This window comes from Fundulus heteroclitus, chromosome 12 (assembly GCF_011125445.2).
Source record: "Fundulus heteroclitus isolate FHET01 chromosome 12, MU-UCD_Fhet_4.1, whole genome shotgun sequence".
NCBI lineage: Eukaryota > Metazoa > Chordata > Actinopteri > Cyprinodontiformes > Fundulidae > Fundulus > Fundulus heteroclitus.
Window position 1 is genome coordinate 12,968,498 of NC_046372.1, and position 23,315 is coordinate 12,991,812.

The window sequence follows — 23,315 nt, forward strand, 5'->3', positions numbered from 1 at the left end:
TTATAAAACAATGTGCCAAGCTCTGAACATCGCACATAGCGCTGGTCAGTCGATCATCTGCAAATGGTAAGGGTGAGGCTCGACGGAAAACCTACCAAGACATGATGGTCCACCTAATCCGACAGGCCTGTCAAGGACAGCCCATCATCGAAGAAGAAGCCAAGAGTCCCTTCGTAACTTATCACTTCCCACAAACCTGGACTAAATGGAAGAGTGGCGTAAAGGAGTCCATTGTTTAATGAAAGGCAAATGAAGTCCAGCTTCCAATTTACCGCAAGTCATGATTTGCAGCATTCAGGATATTTATTATATTCCGTCCTCAAGGTGTCTTCACGTGACAAAGGGGGGATGGTTTGGGTGCTCTGGGGTAAAAAACTGTTTTTAAATCTGTTAGACTTGGCTTTAAAGTCCTTAACCTTTTTCTGGATGTGAGTAAAGAAAAAAAAATTATGTCCTGGGCGAGTGAAGACTGTTGCAATGGCACTGTTTGTCTTTTGGAGTTTGCAGATGTAGATGTTCGTCAAAGGGCAGCTATGTCATAGCAGCTATGATCCAGTAACAAGTTCTGCTGACCTCATCACCCACTGCAGGTTCTTCCTGTTCTCCAGTGATCCGTTGGAGAACCACAAAGTGCAACAACCAGGAAGCTCTCTATCGCTGACCTGTAGAAGTTTGTGAGCAGCTGGTGAGGAAGGAAAACACGCTTTATTTTCTGAAGAAACAAAGTCTCGGGCTTTTCCCGTACTTTGTGAGATTCGTGTGTTCCAGCTGAGCTCAGCAGAGACGTGGACACCCAGAAACTTGTATTTATCGCCTCTCAGTTTCAACCTCCAGCCATGTTTCTGGAGAGGAGTGTGTGTGTGTGGTGCACTTGGATTTCCTGAAGTCCATAATTACTCATTTTGTCTTTGGGATGTTGAGGCCCAGGTGATTTTTCTGGCACCAGTTTGTCAAGTGCTGGACCATTTCTCTGTAGCCCGACTTGTTATCAGAGATCCCACCTACAACAGCGCCGTTGTCAACAAACTTGACTATTAACGGGGTGAATAGGGGAGCAGTCCTGAGTAAATAGAGATTGGGGCTTAGGTCACACCCCTGGGGTGTCTCTGTGCTCAGGATGAGGGTTGTTGATGTGTGCTTACCCATCCGGATGGTCCGGATGAGACCAAACGAGAGTTTCTATGTGCAAAACACTGGCAGATAACTAACACTGTAGACCCTGTACACACCAGGCGGAGGTAGCATCATGCTTGGGGGATGGGATGTTTTTTTATTCCTCACTGGCAGAGAAGCTGGTCATGGTTGATATGAAGATGGAGATTAATACAGCACAGTCTTTGACGAAGACCTGCGAGGGGTTAGAAATCCTGTCAAGAACTTGTGGCACGACTTAAAAATAAATGTTCACAGATGTTCACCATCTAATCGAGTTTGACAATTAGGTTGCGATTCATAAAAAAAGAAAGAGAAACAATCAAAGACTTACGACTGTGATTGGTGAAGAATATGGCTTTATTAAATATTGACTTATGGTGACAACTCACATCTAAGCATTTATTTGTCAAAAGTTTTTAAAAACCATGAATATCTAGTCCATTTCACAATTATAAGATTGTTTTTTTTTTGTTTTTTTTTACATGGGACTATCATAAAATACCACAATAAATTATCCTTGACGGCTGTATGACAAAAACTGGAAAATTTTCAAGATGCAAGGCATTGTAAATTTCCACTGAGGATAGACGTTTAACCTTACATGAATTAGACAGTTTTCTCTGTTTTATTTTTCTTCCACTTGAGGTCGCCGTAGCACCAGTGGAAGTGGGCAACCTGTATCACGTAAGGAGGGATTTTGGCTGAGGACAGAAAAAAAAAAAAGCATCACTGCTGTACCAGAGATGAGGCTGAGACAGTCTGAAGGCAGCAGTGTCCGCGACCTAATCGCTTTGTTAAAGGGAAAGCGATGAGTGAAGAATTAAGGAGTGGTTCTGGATGAATTACAGCTCACTTCCAGGGTCTATTTGTTGGGGTGTTGAGGTGACAGGTAAGTTCAAAATGATTGCTTTTATTGAAGTTCATGATTTCTTTTTTTCTTTTTTAATCATAGAAGTGTGGTTAAGGAGTCTAAAACATTATAATAGGAGCCTCTGCAGCTAAACAAGCATCACGTTATTCATGCGAGTCTCGAACAACGTCAGTTCAAAGTTTTACAGTTTGCGCGTAATTATTTGTTTCTTTTTAATTATGGAGGAATTGCTGTGTCACAAACAGGTACCTGCACACTTTTCCTCCTCCAGCCTGTTTCTGTGGGACTGCAGAAGGCTGGAAGCGGACAGGAAGCTGTGTCATTATGAACAATGACCGTGGCCGTTTGTTAAGATCTCGCTGCTGGCTCTCATTTGGGAAGTGGCCGCTGACACAGAGCAGATCCGAACCCTGCAGCATTGAAATGTAATCGATGTCGTGCTCGTGCACGCCGGCGGCCACGCGCTTTATTGAGCCGCCGCGCGTGTGGATCAGATTCGCGGACGCTCCGGACTTCTCTCTTTACACGCAGCCGTGGCAGGAAGGTCGATCGTTAAAATCATTACGCGCCTTCTTGAGATCAAAAGCCGACCCCGTCTCTTCAGGTGACCCCTGACTGCTTGGAGGTTTGATAATCTCTTTAGGATCAGATGGAAAAGCAAAATAAGCAAGGCAATAATGAGGAGTCACAAGGCCTTATTATCTGCCTTTTTCCCATCTTTTTTAAATGTTGTCTTACTATCTCCTCTTTTCTCCTTGCAGCTGTTGTTTACATGGAGCTGAGCAGGAGGAAGGTGCCTCTCTATGTGAGTATATTAAGTTCAATGTCAGTTTCTGCAGTTAATCTCAAGAGTAAATGAGTCTCCCTGTGGAAAATCTCTGCCGAATGAGTTTGGATGGCACCGATAAATCAGTGCCCTCATTCATAAAAAGAATCCAAGACACATTTTTCCAGCTTTGCAAAGGCATCCGTACTGCTTGAGTTTGCCTAATAAAAAAAAAATGTGGCACCCTTCAAAGAACCATTTCAATGCAATTAATGCTTCAAGTATTTTGATGGGGGTATGCACATGTCTAAGTTTTGCCCATTCACCTTTGCAAAAGAGCTCAAGCTAAATCAGATTAGACGGAGCGCAATATGTGCACATCAAATTTCAAGTTTTGACTCAGATTCTCGTTTTGGATTTGAGTCTGGACTTTAATTGTAGCTCTGGCTATATTGTTATAAATTATAGGCCCCGTCTAAAATCTGCTTGCTGCCTTTCCTGGATTGCCCCGTATTTAGCTCCATCCGTCTACAGCTATGACTACCCTCCGTGTCCTAAAGTGGATGTCAGGACGCTGCGAGTGGATTTGATGCTGAGGTGCTAAAAAAATGTTAGCATTTCCAGCACTTTTTTCTTATCAGAAACAACTTTATTCGCGTAATATTATGACTTAATTTTCACAGCCCTGGTGTCACCGGTCTGAGGCTGTTATTTTGGGGGTTGCAGACTGAAATGTTTGGTAAACCCTGCTCTATGCAATAGTGAATGACAATTCAATTCAGTTTTATTTATATAGCACCAATTCATGAAACATGTCATCTTAAGGCACTTTCAAAAGTCAAATTCAATCAGATTATACAGATTGGGTCAGATTATACAGATTGGTAAAAAAATAAATCGTATCTAAGGGAACCCAGTTGATTGCATCAAGTCTTGACAAGCAGCATTCACTCCTGGAGAAGCGTAGAGCCACAGGGAGAGTTGTCTGCATTGTCCATGGCTTTGTAGCAATCCCTCATACCGAGCAAGCATGAAGCGACAGTGGAAAGAAAAACTCGGGAAGGAAAACCCTCCAGCAGAACCAGGCTTAGTATGAACGGTCATCTGCCGGTCATAAGCACAGTGAATAAGTTCAATAAGTAAATTCCACCACCGTGTTATATGGAGTGTGTGTTCAGGTTGATTTGTAATTTCTGCTTTCGACCACAAAAAGCCTTTTCCATGTGGGCCCAAATGTTTAATGTTGGCCTAATTATTTAACCAGTGCCTCACATTATTTCCATTTTACAATTATGCCCTACTTTCTGTTGGTCTATCAAATAAAATACATTGATTTTGTGGTTTTAAGCAGATGACATAATGAAAGCTTGAGGGGTGTGAATACCTTTGCAATTCACTGTATATCCAATCAAGATCCAGCCTTGTCTAAACCCAGCTGTCTTTCCATTAGCAACCACTTGCAATTATATTGCTCAGTGTAGTTATGCAATGTTTTTTAATCCCCAGTAAGACCTCTCTGACCCTGGCATTAGAGTGATTGATGCACACTCGGCGATGTTCTTTAATCGCTGTTTGAATTGAACATTTCTGTGGTTGGCCTTTGGGTTATTTCAACACTAAATCAAAACTTCAGAGCACGAAAAGTAAAAACATTCTAATCCATCAATTTAACAGTAACAAAGCTAGCCTGACACTTGTTTATACTGCTGGCCAATCAGTAACCCAACGAGCGGAAGGAAAATAATAATGCTTGCATTTGCTCTGCGTTCGGTTTGTGGAGTTTCTAGTGGTAAACATTTAAATGGTTCTGTCATGCGTGATGTAGCTTAAGTCAAACAGTGTGGCTCAAATACGTTGTAGGGCTTTCAGGACGAGGAGCTTGACAGTGTAAGCAAATACTGAGCATTAAAGTCTCTTTGAAGACCAGAATGGCGAATCCATTCCTCACACTGTTCACACAAATCCTTTCAAAGTTGACATGTTTTGAACGCGGTGTTTTTTTTTAAGCTGGATTAAAGGTTACCTGAAGGTTATCAAACATTAATGGAGGCCGAGCTTGACCACTTTGTGGATTGAAAGACCTCTGATCTGTGTGCATAGTTTCACCTGTCTGCACTCTGTGCAGCACCTCTATCAGAGGAAGGTTAGTTAGCCTGTTTTTTTCACAAAGTGAGAACAATAACAACATCACTGTGCTAAGATACAACTGAAAAATAGAGTAAAAGACAATGTCTACTAGGTTGAGACGCTTTATCATACGTGCATTAGTCCCAGGAAAAAAATTTAATCTTTTTTAAAAAAAAATGTGTCCTGTCTGGCAGTGCAGCACTAAGAATGGCTTTCTTAATGCCAAAAGGAGCCCAACAGATTCACTTTTGCAAGTGGAGAATTACTGCTTTCGTTATAGTGCTCCGCTTGATACGTATTTATTGGACATTATTTTGGGGTTATTTCAAATTTTTATGGACACAGAAAAAAGAGAAAGAAAGGAAGAGAGAAATGTGAGGGCTAACGTTGAAAGGAAGTGAAGGTGACAAAAATAGAGCAGGGGAAAGAGAGAGTGCAAGATTACATCCTCAGAGTCTGTTTGTACGCCTGCAGAGAGAAAGAGATTGAAAGAACAACAAAAGAAAATTTATCACAGGTACAAACAGCCAATGCCTTTGATAACATCATGGAAAAATACGCAGTATTGTTTAATACAAGCTGTATTTAGTGGCTAACTATAGGGGTTATTTGTATAGAAGTGTATTTGTAAGTACCTAAATCCAAGCACCCGTGAGTGTTTGTGTTTGTGCATGTAAGGTTTATCTAAGAGAATGCTCAGTATTGGTTGTGAGGATCCGTAGACCCCCCTCCTTAATGGAGGCAAAGACATTTGCACCAACTTTAGGGCCGCTGAATGTTCATTCAGAATGTACTCTGAGAGCAGCACCTTACTAAAACAGTTTATCCCATCATTTTAACTTCAGCTAAGAAATGTTTGCCAAATAGTCCTTATTCTCGGTTGACTAAAGCGGGTGGCTTTATGTTAGTTTTATTGTTCTTTCTACAGTGGATCCAAAGTTTTCACAGAGATTATGGTTGTTCAGTAACTCCTAAAAATAAATTTCCGATTTAGTTATGTGGTAAACATGCCAAGCAGTGATGGGTCTGTAAATATTTCAGCTTGCAAGAGGTTGACATTGTCTTAAACAGGGACCTGGGGAGATAAGTGGTGGCATGATGAGTGAAAGTAGTTATCATCCATTGCACCAAACGCATGAAATAATCGGGGAGGACCTACTCCCATTCTTTCTGCTTCCTCTCAGCTCAATGCCTGGATGGTTAATATTTTGACACAATCGGGTGTTTCAACAACATAACGATCTCAAACGCACACGGAAAACGAGTTTTGGGCGGATTATAGAATAACATTAAGCTTATGCTATGGCCCTCTTTAACCTTTGTGAATGCTTTAAAGCCAGGTATGTTCCAGGAAAACAACTAACTTGATTGAACATTTCCAATTCTATTGAGAAGAGTGCGGAAATATCCAGCTAGGATAATGCCAGAGGCTTATTTTCGTCTATAAAAAGCCTGAGATTTAAGGTGTAACTTCGTAAGTGCCTGTACACTTACACCCCCAACCAGGGACATTAGTTGGGTTGTATGTACAGTCATATGCAATTAATTAAAATATGCTAAGAGGCTTGGTTGTCAGTTTAAAAGTACATTTTGAGAAAAACAACTACCATTAAGTATTAAAAATTATTTTAATTATGCCCCCATTTCTACATGAAAAAAGTTGCTTTGTTATTGGTCTGATGCAATATTCTAATCTTAAAGGCTGTGTTTATATTAGCTGGAGGTAGAAAAAATGCATAATTAATAAATGCTTTAAAACATCATCAGCCTGTGTTAATCCATATAATGTATTTCCCTTAGTAAGCTGAGTTTCTGAAATTAATTAACTTTTCAATAATACATGACTGTAAATATTTCAACCCGCATGTTTGATTTTGACTCAATGTGGATCAGAAAAAGATCAGCAATACATGGAAACGTGTGGACGGGTTCAAAACTTATTTGAAGGTTAGGTTTGTTGTGTCATAATTCCATCTTAAAAAAAAACAGCACTTCAAAAGCTTGCCTAAATCTTTTAAAATTAATGGTCTCATTGCACATTTGCCAATTAGGAGATGTACATAAGGCTGCACTCACATCACTGCACATAAATTGTCAGTTGTTTCTTTTTTGTCCAGTCTGGCAAAAGAGCCCAACAGACTTCACTTTCACAAGTGGAGCCTTACGGCTTTTGCCATAGTGCTCCACTTGATTTATATAGGCAAGAAGCTTTTTTAGAATTTATGCTGGGACTATTTCATGTTAAATGGACACTGAAACAAGAATGTAGAAGAGGGGAAAAAGGAGAGAAACAGATGAGACAAAATGCCTAAAAGTGAGAAAAGGTGAAAGAGAAAGGAGAGAGTAAATGGATAGAGCAATATAACGTAACATCATAACATCACCAACAAGATAAACTAATTTCTGTTTTCTAGCATTTTCATTTTTCAGATCAAATATTTTTTTGTACTTATGTCTTTCCTCCATGCAGTATAGGTGCACGTAGGGAGCTGCGCATTCATTTTGTGACAATACGTGTTTTGTATGAGGAAAAAAATCAGCACATCCTTTTTGTGATCGAAACAGATGAGTTTGGGAAGGATCTATACTGTGTGACATTATCTGGAAATATTTAGGCGGGCGACATTGTTAGAGAAAGGGAAATTTTATTTTAAAGACTAGACCTTTTACTTTGGATATCACTCCATCCCACTGCTCCTTTCTTCTTCAATTTTTAAAACATAAGAAAATCTTTCACACTCAATTATTTTTGCATATTTGAATATATGACGTGTTTTCATTGTCTCAAAACATAAAGACGTTCATGTTGAAGATCGAAAATGTCTTAAACATTTGCCATCCCACATCACAGTTGCGTGTAGAAGTGATAGTATTTCCATTGAGCATGGCTTTCTTTTTCAATTTTCTTTATTTTATAACTGACTTTCCATTACATTGCGACGTGTTGCTGACTGATCATGCCCAGAGATAAACAGACATAATTACCCAGCCTCTGACAAAGAGATGTTAAAAGAAAAACATCTCAGTTTATCCCAGAACAAAATTAGGTCAGCTGTTGAGCAAGGCTAATATAATCTCAAGATAAATCATACTTATCTATGTTCATTTATGTTCAACATGCTGTATTGGCGGAGTCTTTTTCCTTCAGCCTGTCTCCTGTGCTGCAGCCTGAGTCAGTTGTTTGATATGTTTCCAAGAATAACCCACACGGCTTGTCTTGTGGCCTCAATACTCGGGTCTATTTAGGACACTTGAGGTGGACAAATTGATTTCCATTTCCTTGTGACTTTCGGAACGTGGCAGCTCTGCATGATGGCTAAACGGCCTGGAAAGACTTTGAGTGACTGAAGCTGTAAGCAAAATTACACTCACCTGCCAGTTTATTATGTACACCTGTTTACCTGTTAAACCAAATTGGGAGTCAGCCAGAAACATGGCAGCAACTTAATGGATTTAGGCAGTCAGACAACAGGCAGACAACTTGCAGAAGCTCAAACAATGTAGAAGGACGGATATTGTAATGACTGAACGTTGATGCGTGATTTTCACACACATCCATTTCTCAGGTTTAGAGTGAACAATCAGATGAAGGAGAAAATGTGCAGTGTGTGGCAGTCGTGTGAAGAAAAGTGATTGTTGATAGTATATATATTAAACAAGACTCACCGTATTGTTATTGATGCACCATAACATTAACATGGACTTCAAGATTTAAAGCTGGCAGAAATCTAATCAGTTGCCTAAAGTTTAATTTGCATGTGCTGTTATCATAACTCAAGTTCTGTACCTGTTTGTGCTGCTTCATGTGAGAAGTTAAAATTGTTCTCACCTGCTGGGATCAGGACAAGTCTTTGCTCTGGACACACTGAGGCATTCCTGTTTTTATTGAGGGGGGATGCTTTACCGTACCCTCAAGGAGTGCTGTTGGGGGATTTGGTGTACTTTCTAAATCTGTAGAATCCTACATCAGAATACAGTCAAAGTTTAAAATGAGCTTGCATACTTCGGAAGAAGATCTGTTCTTTTCCCTAAATCGTGTTTCTTCTTTTTTTCTCTCTCTCTTAACTTCTCTCACCTTTTTTTATCTCAGGGCGAGGCAAAGGTATTTGCCTTGCTGGAGGGTTTGGACTCAGTGCCAGAGGATGCTGAGGTCTACGTTGTTCTGGAAGGATCCACGCTGGTCCATGTAACACGGGCTCACAATGATGTCATGCTCTACTTTATTGTGCCAGGTATTTATTTTTGCCTTAACGCTGGAAGATTTCTTTTTAAACATAGAGTTTTGAGTCTGCTTGTTTTCTAGAATTAATAGTTTGAACAGCTGATTAATCTGGTCCGTCCTGTGTATGAAACAGCTGCTTTTCCTGAGCACATTTGCAAAAGCAACATGCTTCCTCCTCTGTATTTCTTTTTTTTGGAAACGAAAAACATTGGACATGCATTTATAACACACTGACGATGAAAGAAAACTTGATGAAGCTGATTATGAGCACAAAACCCTTTTCTACCATTGCGTGCATTTGTTTTTTCAAACCTATTACGTATGCATGTCTCACAATCAGTTCTAAATTACCGGTACCTGCTGTTACAAAACTTCAATATCTTAACGTATTAGAAAATGTGCTTTACCTGACTGTATAACAATAAATCGGGCTCTGTCATCTTTATAAGAATGGGTGTCATTTATGATGTATGATTTTGGACAGCACACTGCAGTGTGCTACTGCATAAGGTCTGTCAATAACGTTTTTATCATACTTATTGATCACTTGACCATCTTTGGCTTAACAGTCAATGCATTATACACAGTATGTGAACGCCTCCAAGCTGTCAAGGATTATTAAATTGAATTCATTAAAACATAGATCCATTTCCCCCACTATAGCTACTGCTGTGCGTATTCAGCATGCCGAGAGTAAAAATTCATCAGTGCAGACAGAGTGGCTGCTTAGCATTGCATTAGATTTAGAAACATTATTTTTTTAATTGCAATGTTTCAGCAGCTGGTGCTTCAATTCTTTAGCGGCAGTGCTGATGAGTGCTTTGTATGGCATCCCTGAATTATGACGTTAAAGCTGATGAAATTTTCAACGTGAACGAAAAATCCATAGCAGCCTGATTCTTCCAGGGATCAAATTACATGTGTTACAGTATTAAATGGGATATATCACGCTTTGTAATTATTTCCTTTTAACATTTAAATCATTCAATTCGGGTCTATATAAAGTAGAACTGCAATGCTTTGATCTGAATTCCTCGTCATTGTTGCTCCTCTTTCACCCCTGTTCTGAGGTTCGTCTGAGAGCAACCTGTTTTGGTGCTGTCTCTTTAAATGCAAAGTGGACACTTCACACCCTGCCCCCTCCAGGTCACAGACTGTTCTACTACACCCTATATGGCCATTTTGCTGGGGGACGGTGTAATAAATAGCGTGGGTTAAAACATCCAACAACCGAATGTTTTCACTTATCCACTTGTAGCTTCGGCATCCTTGAACTTGGACAACAAAATTGCAGCGAAAAACATAAAAATGGCAGATGTGCAAAACTGATAAACCAAAATTCTATGGTGTTGTTTAGCAGCTTTGCAGCAAATACTGAGACGTAATTGTCAAAAAATCGTAAACGAGAATAGAGAAAACTGAATGGTGTGAAAAATATGACCCAAACATAATAGATATCTACGCAGCTCCTGGACAGACCACATTCAAATTTCTGCACTCCTAGCGACTCCAAGTACACAACAAAATGTATTTAAGGGCTAAAAAGTGGATTTTGCAAAAAAGCTGCAGGATTTTTTTTTTAAAAAAGCTGTGCATCTTTGCATACCACAGAGATCTAAGGCATATCAGCAACAGTGTGATGAGGACATAACGATAAAATTTGATTAGATCCGCCCTTGGTTTTATTGTTGTGTTTTTAAGTAGGTAACTGAGATAGTCACTGTGAAATGTATACAACTTGAAGGAAATATTACTTTTGTTTTTTCATCAGACATAAGTATCATGTCAGTCAATTTAAAGTCAATTTTACTTCTTCTTTAGGACACAATCTGCCTGAGGAGGTCTCTGTGCAGGCCTATCTGTGCTCTGAAAGCATGCAGCTCACCTGGGTTGGTGGTGCTTCTTTAGAGTATGTTCAAGATGATGCTCAGGTAAGTGCATTTAACTCTATTCATTTCTCCTGAATTGGTGCATTATTCTTAAAATGTACTTATAGCCACATCCCATTTACCAAGAAAACATTTAACTTTTTAAAACTGTACCGAGACTGTACAGTAAGACCAAATTTACAACATAAGAATAGAAACACTGCACAGTTCATTCAAAATTGCATACTCTGACTTAACAAAACTGGTGTTTGAGTTGGATAAAAACAATCAAAACGTGTATTTGTACCAAGAACAATGGACTATTTACAGGAAATTGAAAAACGGTGAAAATAACAGCAGGGATGGAAACACTTTTTGAGTTTGATGGGAGAAATGGTGGTTAAAAAATCTAATAGCAGCTTGAAGGAAGGATCTGCGATAGCACTCCTTTGTGCCTCTCAGATGCAGCAGTCTGCCACTAAAGGAGATCTTCCGTTCTGCAACAGATTTAGATCCCATGGTGACATTTTAGGGTTTTTGGATACTTCTTTTAGCACCTTGCGTTCTGCATTTAGAGTGAACCTCTGTGGATTGCTAGACCTGTTCATGTTGGCAGTTGTTTTGAATGCCCTCCACTTCTGGATGGTGGAATGGCTAAATTTAAATTCTTGTGAAACCTCTATAAACCCTTTTCATATTCAGAAGGCCTCAAGCAGCTCTTTGGATCTTAGACTTAGACTTAGACAAACTTTATTGTCATTTTGTATGCACAGAGAGCATATAAAACGAAATTTCGTTGCATACAGCTTACGACAATGTAATGAGATTGCAATTGAAATAAAAATAACATTACAATATAGAGTACATCAGTGATAAGAATGTACAGAGCAGGAGAAATACAATTTTTAAAAAAGTGTGCAGAAGAATGTTGAACCATGTTTATTGTGCAAAGATAATGGTACAAAACAAGCCATTAATTTGCCAAGAACACTTGATGACCGTAACTCCAGCAGGCGATGGCGTTCATAACTGGATCGATGTATAGTTTGTAGCGTGCTAGGCGGCATATTTTGTAGAAATGCTCGCAGGTTGTCGAGAGCCGTAGCAGCCGCTCAGGGCGCCGCCATCTTGGAACATGCCGCCATCTTATTTTAGCGTTCAGTCTCAGGAGTCAGGAGTACACCAGAATTTATAAGGTTTATACAGAGTAAAACCCTCTTAAAATGTTATAACAATGTTCCAATCATGTGAACCTGATGTGAAATGCATCTGTGTAATTGTAGCTATTTTATGTGAGAATAATGGCAAGGGTCTTTCTCACCAGACACTGTGTATTTATTCAAATTTTACTTCAAAATTTTAAAGGTATTTGCTTCAGTTTTTATTGTTTATTTAAAAGACTTTAATTTTCCAGTTGCGTTAAAATTGACATTAAATATCCATTTGTCCAGATATGTTAGTAAAATACAAAGGCTGTTTTAGGGTTTTCTATTCTTCCTTTTCCCACAACTGAGATTCAACATATAGAAAGATGTTTGGTGCAGATGGGGAAGTATCTAGCTAGTAGTGTTAAAAAAATTGTAGAGTCTTCATTGCTCTCCTTTTAGGTACTTCTTTTATCCTCTTGACGGCTGATTTATTCTCAGGACTTGGCAGAGCATATAATCATCCACGGACATCGTCTGAACGCCACGGATCACAAGGAGCTGAGCGGCCTCTTCAACCTGCGCCAGGAGAGCTCTCGGTGGGCTATGGATCGTAAAGTGGCCCTTGCCATGGCCAACCTGGACATTCCTCCAAAGTGGAATGTACTGGGAAGCCAACATGGAAATGGTAAGAGCAGGACTGTTTTATGTCACTGATTAATCCTTCCTGCACACCATACAGTGGTTTTTATGCAGATGTTGACATTCTTAAATTATTACAAAGGGATTATCTAAAACAGAGGTGTTTAGGAATATTGTGATTCCAGTGAAATTATTTATTTTAATGTTAATACTTAAATCACCGTGCTTTACATAAGGAAACCAAAGCCAGGAATTTGTAGGAAGGGGCAAGTCTTCAACCCTTCTGTCCTCCAGTCCACCCTCTGCTGTCACTCCAGTTTTCTGTGCTCAATGGGTTGAAATCGGATGTGAACGTAGTCACATGTGTGCTTCTGTCAGATTCATCAAAGCCAATTAAGCAGCGTGTAATGTGGTTAATAGAGCTTTTCCATGGGGAAGGAACTGCAGGCACAGCTCAGTAAATCTGAAGGTGAGCGAGTGAGTGCAGGCAAGGTCTCTGTCTATTTGTGCCGACCAATGTTTTCTAGCTTCCACCATCTGTTTGTGTGACCCGAGTGCTTGTGTAAGGCCACCTACATAATTTCACTGGTTAATGTTGTTAGGGCAGCCTGTTTTATTGCAATGTCTCCCCTTGAGTCGCTACAGTGAGGTGGACGACAGCACTCCTGACGTCACGATATTGTCTACATTTTATGAATTATGGTTATAAACTCTTTTTCCCCCCCCATGAGTCACTGATAATTGCGCTCTAAAAACTCTGGCTGCATGACATTAGGAAAACATGCGATGTGCAATAAGATTGGTGCTATAACGATATGCCTTGCAATATATAAACAACTAATAATAAAACCTAATAAAAATATTTCAGTTTTCAGTTCATTGCAAACATGAACTCTAGATAAAGAGAAAATAATTAACTTATCCAACATTTTATCCATTAAATTCGTTATATCTATCTAGCACCTTTTGCCCCCCGAAAAGCTGCTTTTTGCAGACATCTGCTATTATGGCATTGAAACTAGTTGTAGTTTTTGAGAGAATTTAGCACTTTACAACTTCCTTAAGGTTTTAGATATTTTATGCTGCATTAGACAAAAAGTGTCACCAAATATATCACAGGCATATGCAGCCTGAATGGATCTATCTGACTCAATTCAGGCAGTTCTGCTAAATATGCATGTTGCATACAGTGATGTTGCGATAAAGATAAATATGTGATACTATGTGGAGCCCAGGAAAAACCACATCTGTTAAAAAAAAAATCAAAGTCAACAGCTTTTTAAAGCTTTGATAAGAAAAATTATCATAAAACTTCAAATTTTTCAACTTTATTTGAGAAACTTTGTCCTGCAAGACAGTGCTTTCCTCTCCACAGTCATTGGCAGACCTAAAAATAATGTGCACAGAACATTAAAATTATGCTTTTGGTTTCCCTAAGATTCTACTTTTTGCCTCAGTTCCCTAAAATTGAGCGTAGGAGATTTTTGCTATCTTTCTTACTATCCTTCTTTGTTTATCAAAGTTCCAGTTTTCTTTCAAAACATGTTTCAATTATTGCTCTTACTGTATACATGGCCAAGTTTAAAAGACTGTGTTCACTTCATAATCGTACACATCTAACTTGTTTGAAAGAAATAGAAATAAGCTTCTTTGTCATGTCATATTTATACTCCAAAAAGCAGAGTTTTTGATTAAATTAACCTGTTCATCGAACAAAATAAAGTTTTTTGGTACAAGTTGGGTTTTCGGCCGAGATTACTTTAGACTCAACTTTTGTCTATTGATATTAGTACGGGATGCCAGAGCTGTCACAAATGTGTAGGCATTGTGTTTGGTGATGGAACCAGCACAAAATGCTCTACAATAGAAAGCAGTCCATGGATTTCAGATTGGCTTTTAAATAAATAAATAACTAAAACCATTTTATGAACATACATGTACATGAAGGGTTACATACCTTTCCTGTTATCATTTTTTATTTCTGCTAAATTTGATTTATAGTACACGTCTTTACGCTGTGAGCATGTGACACTAAATTTCAATTTCTTGTTTGTGTACATAGTCTCAGCCAATAAGGCAAATTCGGATTTTGAAAAGAAATGGCTAACACTGAAACCTGCAAACCTTGCAAGAGTAAAGTTGCATGGTAATTTTAGTTCCTCTGATTATTATGGGTACACCTGAACCCAAACAAAACCAGTTCGTCCCTAAAAAAAAAGCAGGTAGCAGCCCTAAATGTCTAAAAGAATCATCTTGAGCTGAACGTTCACTTTTATACTGTTTTATAGATAAATCATTTAATATTATTTTATGATCTGATATTACTCATTTAACATTGCAAAATCAGCTTTGTACTGTTGAAGTAGGTTAAATGGAGATAATTTTACTTTTTAATTTTATTGTATTAATTTTTGTTATGGGTCACTATGTTAATTGTTGTGCCTTAAATCGGATTATACTAATTCAAACCTAGAATTCATTTTTTGCACAGGGCTTTGAACCGATTTCTTTTTCCCAATCGGTTCATTCCGAACAGAAACGTAATTATAACGTTTCCGGTTATGAGTTCCACCAATAAATTGACGTTCCCGAACCGGTTAGAACAAAAAAATACTGTTCCCGGAACGGTTAATTTCGTGCCTGTCAGCTGTTTAATGCTATACAGTGTTTCCCCTAGGAATTTGCTTAGGCGAGGCGTTGAGTTGTCGGACCCCGCGGAGCGGGGAGGGGGGGCGGCTAAGGAGAAGAAGCCAAACGTGATGCCAAACTTTTCTTTCAGACGTTGTATCTGTTTCTCCTGTCTGCAGAATGCAGTCCCAGAGAGTGTCCCCTCCACCTGGCTGTGCGATGGGGTCTGTACCGGCTGGCGGAGCTGTTTCTCTGCCAACCGGGGGGTTTAATGGCTGTCAGTCTACCTAATGAAGAGGGCGTCACACCGCTGCAGCTCGCACAAAACACAGGCAACACTGAGATCCTGGAGCTGCTCACAAAGTAAGACATTAGGATCCTCAAAGGAGCTCTTAAGACATACGCTGAAAAACTTATTGAGTTTGTTTAGAGCAAAGGAGGTTAAAAAAAAATCTAGCAGCAGCTTGGAAGAAGGATCTGCGATAACACTCCGTTGCATCCAAAGGTATTCTACCTGACTGAGTTCAGGACTCAGAGCATTCCAGTAAAGTTCATCCATGTCATTTTAAACTTTGCTTTGAGTATTGGTTCACAGCCATGTTGGAACATGAAGAAGCCATCTCTACACTGTTCTAACTGAGTCAACATCATTAAAATTGTTCAATCTGTCATGGCTAACCCAAACTCATCCATTGGATTGCCACATATGGAAGCACGGTTCATTACTGCAGAGAGCATCTCTTTAATGCTCTAGAGTTAAGAAACGGAGAGCTTTACACCAAAACATTGTACTTTGTGATGTAAGGCTTGGTGTAGCTGCTCAACCCTGGAAACCCATTCCAATGAAGCGCTATACGCACTGTTTTTGAATTAATCTGAAGGCCACATGTAGTTTGGAGGCCTGTATCCATTGACAGAACGTTGGCAACCTCTGCATGTCAGCATCCATTCCACGGACCTCACTTTCTGATTTTACACGGCCTGCCACATCATGACTGAGTTGCCTTTGTTCCCATACACCTCCACTTTGTTGATAATACCACTAACAGTTGACTGTGGAATATTTAGTAGTGAGGAAATTTCACAACTAGACTTATTAAACCATAGGTATCCTATCATACTACCACATTTTAACTCACTCAGTTCCTGAGAGCATCTCATTGTTACACAAATGTTTGTAGAAGCAGCCTGCCAGGGATACTGGATTTTATACACACGTGGCCACGTGATTGGAACACCTAGTGGGAGGGATAACACAACACATCTGGCAATATAATGTACATGCCTTAACTCATACAGCTACCATATTCCTCAAACTGATCGAAGACATCTGGGAATATCTTATCAGGTCACCTAACACAGAAAGAGTTCTGAGAAAAACACAGAATCTTTAGAATCAACAAAATATATTTGCATATTTGGCAGTATCGACAAATTTTTATTTTATTTTATTTGCAGCTTCATAGATTTCTTGGAGACAGTAGACCAATAACAGGAGTTGATTTTCGACAAGAATCATTTCAAACAGAGTTGATTGGGACACTGAATCAAAGAATCCCTAATTTACATGCTTGACTATTATTTATAACATCTACGTATCCGTCCATTTACTATACCCTATTATCAGTGCAGGGTTGCAGTGTAGGGGTGGGGGGTGGGGGTATCCATCTCCAGTGGTCAGTGGTGGGGTACACCCTGGACAGGTTGACAGCCTATCACAGGGCAACATGGAGACAAACAACCATGGCGCCGTTCACTCACACCTAAGGGGAATTTAGAGTAACTAAATAACCGTTTTTGGACTGGGGGAGGAAGCTAGAGATTGATTTCTTTTGATTTAGGGCCATATATGGGTAAACTGAGTAACTGATTTTTTTTTTATTGATTTAAATCATGAGGACTGGTCAGTGTCAGTTTTGGATGATTCCTCTAATGATTGCTATGGCTTTTTAGAGGATTAAGAGTGTGATTGTTTGATGTTAAAAGTGATTAAAGTGTCTCTTTAGTCTTAGAAGCACTTTGCATTGTCTCTGTACGGAATTGTGCTATGTAAATAAATTTTCCTTTGCCTTCCTTGCCTTGCCTAGAAAGGGTGCCTAATTGGAAAAAACTGCCCATCCTGTTATGTTGCAGCCCACCCAACCCCCTCGCCACTCCTCCAGCAGGTCTGACTCAGGTGTGGGTAGATCGGTCCCGCTTGCTGAGGTTTTGCCACGACACAGGGAACCTGACGCTGACTGTTCGACAAAACCTGAGGTGGAGTTCAGTGGAGGGCCGATACGCTGATATCCTCCTGCTCAGAAAAAGGCTCAGAGATGAGAACTTCCTCAGGGAGGTAAGGAGGAGGGAGGTCCAAAAACCTTCAATTTTGCCTCTCAGAGGATGTTCATCCAGCCTTTTTAGCTTTAGATTCTTAAAGATATTTAAGAAGCTCAATAAGCCAATGTTTGTTAAACATTCTAGGAAAATATTTAAATTGTCTTGTAATGTGCTTTTTCTTGACTAAATAGCTTAGGAAGTTTAAATCTCCACATTACATAAATGTAAGCGCCCACATGCATAAGTGTTTTCTCCAATAATAAAAAAAAAAAGTTGTGAGTTGGACATTTTGTGGGCAAAGATGTACTGTATGCATTTCAAGTTTAATTTCTTCAACATTTCTTTAAGCAAAAACTTAAAGCTCTCAAAAGTGCCATCATACAGAAAAAAGTTTAAACTATTCAATTAAAATTTAATTATATAGTGCCAATACATGATACATGTCATCTCAAGGCACTTTCCAAAGTACTAACAAATACATTACAAGTTTGGTTAGATGAAAGGAACAGAACCAAATAAAGTTTGTCACATAACTGAAATGTGATTTTGTTTCTTCATCAGAAATAGTTTTGATTTTAAAGAAATATTATTAATTTTCCTAATAATTGAATTACTTTTTTCATTCATGCTTTTCTTTTGTTTGACCTCGAAGAAAGGCTATTAAACAACATTTTATTTTTTTTGTTATCTCTGCCCAATCAATAATATCCATATGTAAAATTAAATATTGTATTTTTTTTCCTCAAACGAAAATATCATATTGAATTCAATTTTAATTCCATAGAAATTAAATTTAAATATTATTGTTAATTATCACATTATTACTTAGGAAGTGTTTCTAATTGATTAAATGGACCAAACAACACTGGCCACAGTTTTTATTTGGTTAGTTTACTGCATCTTTTTTCCTCAGTCACTACTTTCTGTTCTGCAGATCAAAGCGCTGAGTAGGGAGCGAGTGGAAACCATAATCGAGAAGGAAGAACTCGTAGATGACCCTGCAGACACGGGTAAAAACCTTTTAATTTGTCTGTATGTACAACACTGTAAACTATCCTAAGTCATTCCTTATTACTTGCTACCAAACTCTTACTTTCTTGTGATCTTTTAAAGAGGTCTTGATCAGTATTATTTTTGGGCTTTTTGTAGTTCCTTCACTTTTTTTATTGGAACTGTGCCTGCTTTTTTCTCATTTTCAGTTTAGTATCGACCAATTTCATACACATTGTTAAATTTTTAGGTGCTTTCATTACCACCAGCCAATTTCTAAAGCTTTTTCCTGTTGTTGAATCTATGGAAAGCACCAAATGAACAATGAACAAACAAACAGACATAAAGTAGAATTTCTTTACAATCAAGGTGATTCTGGCATAAAATAAATCAACTGGAGTATAATGCATCTCTCGGGTCCTCTGTCAGGTCTTTGTGGGATATTGTTTCCTGTTTCTTAAAAAAAAAAAAAAAAAAAAAAAAAACGGACCTGAATCTGATGTTTCCATGTTCAGGAACGACTGGGCTGAAAATATATGAAAAGCAGGGAGAATGAAAGACCTTAAAACTATTGTTTGTTGTTAAAATGTTACAAGGATATCCGGGTGTTTGAGAAGAAAATATAAAGAAATTAATGATATATCTATGACATTGTGAAGTGTGTGTGTGTGTGTGTGTGTGTGTGTGTGTGTGTGTGTGTGTGTGTGTGTGTGTGTGTGTGTGTGTGTGTGTGTGTGTGTGTGTGTGTGTGTGTGTGTGTGTGTGTGTGTGAGAGAGAGAAAGTGAGAGTGCCAAGATAGATAGAGGTGAAAGAGGACTAGATATTTTCATCAAAATGTTCACAGAAACAGACTACCATCTACTGGGGGAACGAAGTACTGCAAAAGTTTGTCAGAACTGAAAAAAGGTGCCCATTTAGATTTTTATAATAAATTGAAACTTCTCCTCACAAGAAATTTGTCCATAAATAGATTAGTAATTAATTAACAATATATTTGTCTTTGCTTGCATTATCATTTGAAAAAACTATGGCTACTTTTTTCTATATTCAGAAACAAATAAAGAAACATTCTATGTTTGATAGCATGAGAAAAACATAACAAAACAATTAAAACAAAATCTATATCATACCATGCGGGGTTTAACTAAGAAAACTTGGAGATTTATGTGAGTCTTCTTTTCAAATCTATCCATCACCTATATCCTCTGACACGAGCCGACTTGCCGGGGTGGTGTGGGTTGGGGTAGCCTCATGTCTATCAGTAGCCAGTTCATCACAGGACAACAGAGAGATTCACAGGACAAATTATACCCACGTACACCTGAGGGCAATTTAGAGAGACCAATGCCTCTAACATTCATATTCACTGTTCAAGCTGTTTACTTTTTAGTTGTTGCTCTCCCTCTTAGAGGCAATTTTAGGTGTTTATGTAGATCAACACCCACCTCCTTTACTTGAAATGCATGTTTATTGTTATTTTGTCCGTCACATTTTTATCAGTGGCTAAGAGAAATAGGTCAGAAAAGTCATAGATTACTGTTTTAAAGTTCCTCAAGACAGATTGTCATATTACAGTATAATTTTTAAAGCAAGAGTCTGCAACCTGTGACAAGTAGCTCATTGAGACTTCCACAATGGCTCTAAATAACTTTAGCTAAAAATGATAGCAAGACAACTAAGGTTTTAATTTAGATGTCGTAATAAATGCAGATTTCAACAGTGTTTTTTTTTCCATATTATAATTGTACTGAATTTCCATAATTAAATAACACGAAAAGAGCCAGTAATATTGTTTTTTTTTTGTCTTGTCATTAAGTTGTCTACTTTTTTCATCATTTTGCGTCAGTTACATCTCATAGAAGAAAATGTATTCCCTTTTTGCAAAAGTTATTCTTTATTTTAAACCCTGAAAATGAGAATTAAATGGTGGCTTTTAAAGAAAAAAATAACAACACATCTCCTATAGTAGATCCATCTAAAATAGAAGTTGTGTTTTTTTTCTTTTTAAAATGTCATGTAATATGTGCAGCTCAAAAAGAATTAGATTTAAGAGGTTTGAGGGCATAATGGTTCTTTGAATTGTAAAGGTTGCAGAGCCCTTCTTTAAAGGAATTATATTTTGTTCCAAGAAGTGAAACAGTTGTTTCTTTTAGTTTAGGGTATTATTTCTCCCTCTGAACAAATATACAGATATTAACAACTAGGTATTTTCAAAAATGTTCAGAATGAGCTTATGCTACTAGACTAAAACATGTAAATAATTTAAGGTTTGAACGCATCTTTATGAAGTGTGCCAGTGAATGGTGCTGTGTAAGGAAAACATTTGCAAATGCAGACGCAACAAATTCCATCGACTGCTATTAGATTTGACCTGCGGGGGGCGCTGAGGGCCCCTCATTCCTACTCTGTGCATATTTTCATGGGAAATGTTTCATGCAGTGACCAACAAACAGACCAAGAGCCACAGTAAGGATATGATGACTAATATAGCAGCAATGCAGACATTATTTCTGGTGCATTCCCTCAGTCTCGTTTATCCCTTCATTGTGCATTCGTGCTAGTGTTATCCAAACAGTAGACATCAATACTCCCCTGTGTCACCGTGTCTGTACTTCCTGATGTCACAAGTAGGAAAAGATACAACATTCAGGTTTTCCCCCCCACAAACATTTTATATGCTCAAGCTGCAGCTTTCTTTTTCTTTCTCAGGCCTCTTTGTGCTCTTTTGTTTTCTCCTCTAACCTTTCCCCACTTTACATTTTTACTTGGAATCAGTGTCACAAATCAAACTAACCAAACACTGTTTGTCAATGTTTTGTTTCTGGTAAGAGATCATACACCAAAGTCTTTGGTCTGAGATGCACATGGTAGTAAAAGAAAAAGGGGGGGGGGGGAGGAGGAGATCAAGGTTGCACTGTAAAAAGCCCCTGAGGTTATGAAAAGAAAACAAATGTCAGACTTTACGTGCTATCATTAAAAAATGGACTAACATGTGTGCACGCTGGAGTCTCTTTTTGAAGTTTAACTGCTGCTGTGTGGCTTCATCTTTCAGCTTTGTATGCTGACATAAATGGAGAAAACTCTGCTGATGAAAACGTGAGTATTTGATGCAGACCAGATGGACATTAAGACACGGGCCACAATTAAAGGGCCATGAAAAGGGTCCCGGTCTTTTGTTTGCAGCAAACTTAAATGTTTCAGATCATCAAACAAATTTAGGTATCCGACTAAAATAGCCTGGATTGATGCCAAGAGCAAAGAGTGCAAAAGATGATTTAAGTTATCAAGGAAAACAAAGCGTTCCAAACCAACCTGGTCCTATGTGGGGGAAAAAAGTAGCTGCCCCCTAAAACTAATAACCTGACAGGTTGTGCCCCGCTTGGTGTCAGCTGACTCGTGAACTGGCAATGAGTCTTTTAGTTTGCTGTGGTGGAATTTTGTCTTTGTCAAAGTTGTTTAATTTCCGCCTCATTGGAGCATGAACGGCCCGTTTAAGGTCATGCCACAGCTTCTGAATCTGAAGAATTGGCCTGAATCAGAAATCTAGGGCATTCTAAAACCTTTATTTGGACTTGTTTTTCTCATTCAGAGGTGAACTTGCTTGTGTGCTTTATGTAAGTCAGTGTTCTTACCATAACCAAAGTGCACTTGACACCAAGATCACAAAATGATGGTCAGACATTCCCCCATAGGATTTTATTACTAGAGAGCAGAATTCATGGTTGTGTTCGTTATGGCAATTTGTTTTGGTCCCTACGCAGCAAAGCAATCCCACACCATTACACTATCACCACCATGTTTGTTGGAGTTGTTTTTTTTTCCTGAAATGCTGTTAGTTTAGTACCAGATTTAGCATGAAGCACTCCTTACAAATATTTCCCGTTCTGTCTCAGCAGTCCAGAAAATAGTTTCACAAAATTCCCCAGGATCATCACAACGTTTTTTTGGCACATGTGAGACGGTCCTCTGTGGTTGTATATCGGTCAGCAGCAGTTTTGACCTTAAAACTCTCTCATGGAATACATATTTGCCCTGTCTCTCTCTTATTATTAAATCATGAACCTTAACAGAGATAAGTGAGGTGTGCAGAGCTTCAGATGCTGTTCTGGGTAGTTTTGTTGCCTCCTGGATGAGTCGTCAGTGTCCTCTTGGAGTTAGTTTGGTAGCCCGGCCACTCCTGGGAAAGTTCAACAATGTTCGTTTGTTGTTTGTGTGGATAATGGTTCCCACTGTGGTTTGCTGAAGTCCTAAAGTCTGAGAAATTGTATTTGTACCCGTTTCCAGACGGACAGAGTTCAATAACTTTGTTTTAGCTCTGTCCCTGAGTCGCTTTAGACCGGCAGCATGATGTGTTGTTTCTGGACATCTTTAAGCCAACTTCATGTTTTCAGAAAGGACCTCTTGAAGAGATTTCTTGATTTAACAAGACTGGGAGAAATCTGGCCTGTGTGACACGTGAAATTAAACAAAAAGTGTCGTTAACCACAGTTTATTCATGACTTTAACAAGACAAGCATGCACTATTCTTTTGGGGTTATAATGATGAAATCAGTTTAATGATCTGACACATTTAAGTGTGAG

At 38.7% G+C, this 23,315-nt stretch overlaps 1 protein-coding gene across 1 annotated transcript in view; it reads left to right on the forward strand.

The window, feature by feature from the left end:
- The first annotated feature begins 2,443 nt into the window (after positions 1-2,443).
- Positions 2,444-23,315, forward strand: part of LOC105928369 (rho guanine nucleotide exchange factor 28) — an 86,773-nt gene continuing 65,901 nt past the window's right edge. Inside the window, 2 exon segments of the mRNA XM_036143988.1 lie at positions 2,444-2,630; positions 2,788-2,831. Of these exon segments, the coding sequence (XP_035999881.1) occupies positions 2,459-2,630; positions 2,788-2,831 (216 nt within the window). The 5' untranslated portion in view covers positions 2,444-2,458.